Raw genomic sequence first — 8,801 nt, 5'->3', positions numbered from 1 at the left:
CTCAACAAGCTCTTTATCAAAGAGAGATGCTGCAGAGTCATTGTGGATGCTGCAGTCACGTGTACTTTGGCCTTTACTACAAATCCTGTGTACAGTAATGAACGTGTAATAATGAGCTTATTTGGTCTTCTGTTAAGAGATGGTGCAATCTGATAACAGATATTAGCAGCTCTGTGCTATTTACATTACATAAGGCTATATATGACTGTAAGATTTCCTTTTTGAATGTACTAAAAACTCTACTGTTCATTGAAAACAGAGTTGTGTGATAGTATACAGAGCTTTGACTGCAGAAGCCTCTGTTCAAGTTTCTACCCAGCCCTGTAACTCACTGGGTGACTCTTCAACCTTTTGTTGACACTCATACTACTTTACAGGATTAAGATCAAATGGGATAATTTCATCTACAGATCACAGCTCTTTGAAAGGAAAATTTTACAAATTTATTGCCTTCTGCAATAGTTTGGAGTTCTCTTTATAATCTGGGAATTACTGCACCAGTTGCTCTGCCTCATACATAGACACCACTGCAGTAATTCCACATCAAAAAGCTAAAAGCAGCATTAGTATAAATGAGTCTATAGGGGTGAAAATATATTTGTCAGATCTACCTTCAGATTCTGATACTTAACACACATACACACACACACAAAATAGAAGTTCCTTTGGAAATCAGTGATGGTGAGGGCAAGGTGAGGGCAAGTTCTCGCATATGTATCATGCATCAACAGTAAAGTCAAGTGATGATCTGCTTTGCATATGTGAAATAATCACCACAGTAGAACATTAACTGTTATGTTCATCTCACTTTGCATACATACACCCATAATACTTTTCAGCAGAGGCTGGATAGTCAGCTGATCAGTATTAATGCAAGAACAAATCTAGTTCTTATGTGTTCCAAACAAACACCAGAGTGTCATTGCAACTCTTAAGTACAAAATATGCCAAGTGGCTTGGCAGACAGAATGCTGCACTCAAGATGTACACTACTGAGATGCTAAACTCTCACTAAGCCTGGTCACTTCTTAAGCAGCAGGACTACCCACATGTATTCCAGAGAAAGTTACATGGCAATCAGTGGAATTTACACACATACCTCTGTTAAATGGACACAGTACAATGATCTTTCAGGAGCTTATAAAACTTTCCATAGGCTAAGATTGCAAGCCTATGCACACTTAGTAGAAACACACTATTGTTTGTGAACAAATATGGTAGCTACTGGGTTGCATGGCTACAAAACTGTGCATGTGTACCAAAAATCAGCTTCCAATGCACAGAGGAGTATACTTCTACATAAACACACTTAGGATTACTCAGTGAACAGTGCTATGAACAGATTTAAGTTCAAGGCTGCTAGAAAGTGAAAGACAGACACACAGCATGCAAGAGAGATGCATAGATATGAAAGTGCATTGATGGTACCCAAAAACCTAAACCTGCATATTGCCAGCCCTTGTCTATAACTGCAGCAGAATTATTTAAAAATATTTGTTTAATTTATGCACCTTAGAGAATTCAGCTTTTCCTGCTGCAGAATTTCCTTCTGAACACTAGGGCATGCACAGCCCCATGGTACTGTGGTATAGCTGGAGGGTGGCTCCATACGGCTCCATTTTGCTCTCCTCACCGGGAATGGCTCCAAAGGGAGGAGTCACTTGCCCACCTCGCTGCCAGCCTGAGCCCTCCACCCCCCCTCCAGCTACGCCACCACTATGGCATTAGCTTTGGAGAAATCAAGGGCAGCCTCTCCAATTTCCCAGCACAGGAAACAAGTCAGACATTATCCTCCCCCTGTTCAGGCATTTCCTGGCCCGAGTACACCACTGATATTCCGCCCCTGCTCTCCTCATGTTCAGTGTTGGTATGCAAAGACAAGCCCTGTTGCAGGCAGATTCTCCCCAGGATTTGAACTGTTGAATCAATTACTGGAATCTATAGTTTCAGTCACAAGAACACGCTCCACATTCAGTATTTGCTTCTGCATAAGTGTTAGAGAAGCAGGTGGGTGTGGCTAATATCATGGGGGGCTACCACAATTGCCTGTGGAGCAGAGAATGGAGCAATCTTACCATGCACTAGACAGAGCTGCCTGCCCAGCCTCATGGAGTCCCAGTACTCCTATCACATCCTGGATAAAACCCCACACATCCAGCAACACCCTCAAGAATGTGGACCAGATGATAAGCCATAGGTTACCCACCCCATTCTAGATCATCACTAAGTTGTAAAGTGGCAAAGGGGGCAAGGAAAGTAGGCTAAGGAAAGCAGGCTAAGGAAAGCTTGCTAATCCATTTAATAAACGACATCACAAAAACTGGTTTGGAAAATAAAGTTGTTTTAAAAACAAAAATGATGGCACACCGTTTTTAAAAAGTAACTGTATGCAGATATAGAAATATAGCACAGGCTAGTTAAATGTCTCAATTATGCAGTTTCAGTTTTAATTTTCTTTCTTTTTCTGTACTCCAGTATGGCCAAGTTTTCTTTTTAGCTTCCTCTCTCGCTGATGTAGTTTATTTTTCTTTTTTAAGTTAACCTTCAGCTCTGGCCTCACCAGTTCTATGTTCACTGGCTTTTCTTCAGCTGGGGTTTCAAAAACATTCTCTGTTGGATCTTCAGGAATAAGTTCCTTCTCCTCCTTTCTCTTCAGTTTCTGCACCTCTTTCACTTGTTGCTTTTCTTTGAATCTAGCAGCTGTGGCCAGTCTTATTGCCCGGCGATGCTGAAACCAGAAAATGAAATGTACATGAGTAAAAAAATTCAAGATTTTGTGCTGCTGCAGCAGACCAAAAGCACTTTCTTCATTTCCATCCTACCTTTAAAATCAATCACTGGATATTTTCCTTGGTTAACACCAACCAACTGAATGTTAAATGAAAGCAGCTTTGTAAATTGTTTTGCCTATAAACCAGTAACTGTAGATGAGTCAGAGGCGGATGCTATGATCTGCTTAGGCAAAGTGTGGATATGACCAGCTAAAATGGTCCCCACAGCATCACATGCTGTGGTACTGCAAAGAGGTAGCAAGACACTGGAGCCACATTGTGCTATGTCATACAGAGATTACTGGGTGGGAATGACGCAAGTTGCATGCAACATTACCCATTTTGATGCTCAAGACGACTTTGGTTTGACTATCTTAACACAAATCTGAAGCTAAGAGATCAAACAGGCCACAGAGTACTGATTACTGAGAATGTACACTGATGAAGACATCACCCCTGCAGACAAGAATAGTAGACTACTCTATTAGTAATTTTTTGTTTTGTCCTCCAGATTGACATTTTAGCCAATTTAGGATAGAGGGTAAACTGAGTCAGGACAAAGTGGTTATACTACCATATTTGGAGACTGGTAATGTGGGTTCTCATATAGTGTTGGTCCCCCAAAGCTGCCCTGGAAGATCTTGATAAGGTTTAAAACAAATCGAGGTCCAATTTCTACAAGAGCCATATCTTCTTCTACAATCTGCAACAGAACAAAGGTTTATTACTTGATATTTCACTATTACACTAGAATAAAATACTTCCAATTGCATATGAGGGGTTTAGATGGTCTGCTCCCCATGCTGTTATGTTGCAACAGAAAAGCACAACAAGGAGGGCAGGAGGGTGTGAGTGTTTCATTTATTTGGAGGGAAAGACTGGATAGAAATCATTTGAACAAACAGACAAGCCTATTCCCTCCACCACATGACTGGCAGACAATATCATCTGAACAAGCCTCGCGTGTATTAACTGTCAGCAATTAATCTCCCAGAATTGAATCACCTAAAATTGAAGCATTCATATCATCCATAAGCACAGTTCTACATCAGGCAGTCCTCTGACACTTCACTGGCCACATTCTGATTCTACCAAATTTCTGCATTCAATTGTTGTTGCAGTATCTTTTTATTTTACTCTCTTAAACTACTGGCAGATTACTCTCAAAATGGCACATGTTCAGAAATTATTAATTTCTTGGTGCAAGCCATTAACAAAACTCAGCTTTTTTGTTACAGACATAATCAAGAAGGAGTCTAAAAGTGAAGTAAAAGACTAATTTGTGAATCTGCAAGTGGTTCAAACCACTTTATTCACATCTTACTTTTCCGTTATGAATGCTATATACAGATCCCAGAGTGTGCAGTCACATTTGTTGACTATATGCAGGCAAAAGCAGACAAACCTGGTAATTCCGAAACCAAATCCTGTGATCCATTATAGAAAACGTGAAGACATGATCAACAAAAGGTTGGCTTTTGGGATGATAGTGTGGAGTACTAAAAATCTGGCAGAGGGGGAAAAAACAGTTTTGAGCAACTGAGATGACTAAAGGTTTAACACAACACCTGGATGAATAATAGGCATTCCTTTTTCCAATCTATTCATGGTTAAACCAGAACAGTACTCTTTGTGAGCTACAAGTTTAATGAACTCCATAGCCTGACATTCTTGGTTTCTATCATGGCACAACTGCAACTTTTGCATCAACATGCTCATTCTACAATACAGTGGCATCAAAAGGGTGAGTGGTCTGGCATCACTTCAATCATTCACTTGGATTACAATGGCAGAATCAAAGTTTGGACAAGGCAAGGTCAATAAAAGTTGCATTTGTGTCCCAGATCTTTGTTACTGTACTCAGTTAAGAACCAAGTCTTGCAAAGTCTTCTTGTAGTTTAGCTTGACACATGAACACAAGATCTTGGCAGAACTGGGAACATAACTCAATTTATTGAGTATGGCTGGCTCAGCGCTATGCACATTGGCTGGCAATGGCCTACCTGCTGTACAGAGGGGGAGAATACAAATAAATGGCTGTTTTTGACAGGTAGTTAATGAAGTTGACTGCTAAACACCTCCATGCCTATCTCCATCCCTTCAACTATAGTTGGAAAAAAGTAATTTCATCCATGATCTTTTTGAGTCCAGTGCTAGCAAAGAAAGTGATGCTGATTCAAGACATCAGACTAGATTATCTCAAAGGTGTTCGTGCAGCACTGATCAGAGTACCCCAAGCTGTCATTACCACACCAAGGTGTCCAAAGACAGTGCTGTTACTTCATAAAATATAGGACTATTATTAAAAAGGGAAAATGGATGATAAATAAGACATATCCCAACCTGAATAAACAGTTCTTTTAGCACAGCATAATGTGGCTCCCGATCAAATGCCTGTGAGAAAGAAACAGAACTTTAGAGACAAAGAGGCATCAACACCTCAATAAATGAAGACGGTAATGTGAAGAAGGTCTGTACTTGCCGAATCAAAAGACAGAAGGGGTCGGGAGCCCCTCAAACAATTTCCAGTCATCTTCAGCTCTGCCAATGTATGAACTGCAATGATATTTGAGCAGTTATTTCAAGTCAGAAGTTTACTGTTCAACCAAGTTATCACAAAACTCTTTTCAAATATCAGAATAAAAACAGAAGGGGGCTGCAGCCAATTGTAGCTGCAAAATCTTCTGGATACTAAGCACAGTTACCAGCACTGGCTTTGCAAATTAGATTAGATTTGCAAAGAGTCAGAAATAGCTAACAGCAACAAAACACGTTGTCAGTTCTGCAAACTTACTATTTTGTACTAAAAACTTGGCTGATGGTCCTTGAGGTGCATTTGAAAACCTGAAAAAAGAACAATGGAGACAGTTAGAAAAATGGAACTCTACTATTTTATTGGCTTTACTAACTAGCCAATAGTGCAATATTTTTATTTACATTAAGTGGACTCATTTCATCAGAGTGAATGGGACTTAACACCACATATACCAAGAGGGGGCCACAAAGGAGTTGCAAGAAAGGACTCAGCTGGTTGAAAAGAATGAGTAGAACTGCCCCCCCCTACTCAAATGAGCAAGAAGCTCCAGTGTTCCTTTTCAGTCTTAAAACCCTTAGTAGCGCTTTAAGATTAAGTGGGAGGAGAAAGTGCCAGTCCAGTAAGTAAGCTCTAGAAAGCTATTTGGAGAAGAAAGAAAGCAACAGTCCTGCACACTATCTTCAGGGCTCTAAAATCAGGACAGTACTGTTAAACACTCTCTCTGCCCCTTGCTAAGTGTGTGGCCCTCATAGCACCTCCTCTGACCTCAGAGAGTGTGGCAGGGATATGGCAATGTAGTTCTAAAAGAAAAAGCGGCACAGTACACTAGAATATTAAGGTAGGAGTGCTGGGGGTGGAGGATAGCAGAAAAGAAGAATCCAGGTAACAAGGTATAGGGGACATTTTCCCAAAATGCTTATTTGTACATCTCTCCATAAACTACTAAAGTATTTTTATTACCACATATAAAGATCCTGCTTCTTCTTTGCTTCAAAATATATACATTTATTGCAATTTTTCATTTCGCAGACCTGTACAAAACAGGAAAGAAATCAATTTCACTGAAGTTGAGACAAAACTCTGATTTAGCCTGAAGAATCACAAGCTCATTCTCCTTAAACCAGTTTAATACAGGAAGATGCAGATCAAATATGCTCTTCAAGGTAACACAAAAGTTTATTATTGCTGTGCTGAGGAAGTGGTCATTTTAAGTTCCAGCGTGGCACAGTGAAAAGTATTGTGACTGAAAAGATCTGGGTTCCAAACTGTGATTTCCCGCAAAGGTACTGGACTGGTCATTCACTTGCAGCCAAAATTTCCTCACAAAGTTGTTGTGAGGATAAAATGGGTTAGCCTCAAACACACTGCCCTGAACTCCTCGAAAGAAGAGGAGAACAGAAAAGTGTTAAGTAAAGGGCAACCAATTCAAGCCATTAGAGCTATATGCACAGCCATAAAACATATATGCTATAAAATCATAGGTCCTGAATTAGCAGAAGAATGCATTAAATAGTCCAAAGAGGTTTCTGCCTTGCTGGAAGATTTCTCTTCCAAACTAAGTAAATATATATCACAAATTACCTCATTAATTACAAACAGCTTGTCCTTCCTGTCCATTTTTGTGTCTGGAAAACAATATAAACAAGTAATAAATTAGTATATCACTTTGTTTAATGGCTAGATAATTAATATGACCCCAGGTAAAATATCATCTGCTTATGGCAAATTCCACTGAAATTGAAAATAAGCCTGTTTGTCTAAGAATCAAAGGACAGCAATAAGTCCTACGATAACACTTTAACCCTTTTAACTGTCAAAATTCAGATACTAGCATAATTTGATAAACTAATTAATGGGTTTACATTTATGAGAGTGGAAATAATAATGAGCTTGTTACAGCAGAACTCAAAGAAGATGAACATGCAAATCACTCAAATGAGAATATACCTGCTTTAGAATGGGGCATCAGTGTTCGTAAATCTTTCATAAGATGCCTTGTTCTAAAATTGATTCCTCTGGAAGAGAAGATAAGCACTCTCTCTTTGTTTTTCCATTTGCCCTGAAAACAGAATGTTAAACTTGAAAAAGCAAACTGCCTCAGGCATGAAACCACTTCAATGGCTTTAATTTCTTGGATAAACCTCAGCCTCAGCTGGAAGAATTTGTCCTACCCACCACTGTCAACAGTACTGACAGTCAAGATGTCAGGTGGACTTTCAAAAGGGCAGGGGACCTTGGCCAGTGCTGAAAAGAAACCTCTGATAAGGACAGCCTTGCTGGATCAGGCCAAAGGCCCTTCTAGTCCAGTTTCCTGTATCTCACAGTGGACCACCAGATGCCTCAGGGACACAAAAGACCTGCATCCTGGAGCCCTCATCGCATCTGGCACATTCTGAAGTAGCCTACGTCTAAAACCAGGAGGTTGCACATACCTATCATCGCTTCTAACCTGTAATGGACTTTACCAATGTGCCCAGTCTACTTTTAAAGGCATCCAAGCCAGATACCATCACCATATCCTGTGGCAAGGAGTTCCAAAGACTACTTCTAAAAGCAGGAGGTGGCACATATCCATTATAGCTTGCAACCTGAGATAGACGTTTCCTCCAGGAATCTGTCCAGTCACTTTTTAAAGGTATCTAGGCTAGATACCATCGCCACATCCTGTGGCGGTGGGTTCCACAGACTAACTACACAGTGGGTAAAGAAATACTTTCTTTTGTGTGTCCAAACTCTCCCAACACTGAATTTCAGCAGGTGTCCCCTGGTTCTGGTGTTGAGTGAGAGTGGTGGCATAGCTGGGGGGGTGGAGCGCCCAGTTCAGCAGGGAGGCTCAGTGTGGCGGGCAAGCCATTCCCCGTGGGGGGAGCAAAATGGAGCCTTACGGTCAGAGCCCACCAGGAATGACTCTGAAGGGAGGGGCCGTTTGCCTGCTCCGCTGAGCCTCCCCGCCGAACTGGGTACTCCACCCCCTCTCCAGCTATCGATATCAAGTGAGAGAGAAAAGAACATCTCTCTCTCCATCCTCTGCATAATGTCTTCCACCACATCATGAGGCGAGGAGTTCCACTGATTAACATCTTATTTGGTCTGTCCTTGACTCTTATGCCCCTGAACTCAGAGAGGTTTCCTTCTGAGTAGACATGCTGGGAATGGGCTGCCAGCTGGGCTTACAGGCGAGACCACAAGGCAGGCAGGCAGGCAGGCACAGAGGATGCACTCTGGGAAACACTCTGCCCAAGCCCAGCCAGGGGCTCCACAAGGCGACCCCCCCCCGCCAGCGCCCTACCTGTGAGACCGGGGGTGGCACGAGGTGCTCCTCCTGCCCCGCGCTGGGCACGGAGGGCGGCCCTTCCTCCGTCGCCTGCTCCTTCCCTCCCCCGGCCCTCCTGGCTCGCTTCCTTTTGGGCCCCGCCGGCCCCGCTCCACGCTGCCGCTTGGCCACCGCCATCTTGGGAGACACAACCGTGAGGGCTACTTCCGGGCCGAAGCGG

General features: G+C 42.1%; 1 protein-coding gene across 1 annotated transcript; it reads right to left on the bottom strand.

Moving 5' to 3' along the window:
- Window positions 1–2,281: 2,281 nt before the first annotated feature.
- Window positions 2,282–8,772, bottom strand: BRIX1 (biogenesis of ribosomes BRX1). Its single transcript, XM_066616212.1, has 10 exons — window positions 8,597–8,772; window positions 7,255–7,366; window positions 6,889–6,932; window positions 6,268–6,338; window positions 5,566–5,615; window positions 5,254–5,327; window positions 5,115–5,165; window positions 4,177–4,278; window positions 3,346–3,474; window positions 2,282–2,728 (listed from the first exon to the last, which is right to left on the bottom strand). Exons 1-10 carry the CDS (start codon window positions 8,756–8,758, stop codon window positions 2,447–2,449), a joined length of 1,077 nt encoding a protein of 358 aa, XP_066472309.1. The 5' UTR covers window positions 8,759–8,772; the 3' UTR covers window positions 2,282–2,446.
- Between the last annotated feature and the right edge of the window lie 29 nt (window positions 8,773–8,801).

Source organism: Tiliqua scincoides, chromosome 2 (assembly GCF_035046505.1).
Source record: "Tiliqua scincoides isolate rTilSci1 chromosome 2, rTilSci1.hap2, whole genome shotgun sequence".
Lineage (NCBI taxonomy): Eukaryota > Metazoa > Chordata > Lepidosauria > Squamata > Scincidae > Tiliqua > Tiliqua scincoides.
The sequence above is the reverse complement of the archived record's forward strand: the minus strand, read 5'-3'. Positions and strand labels throughout refer to the sequence as shown.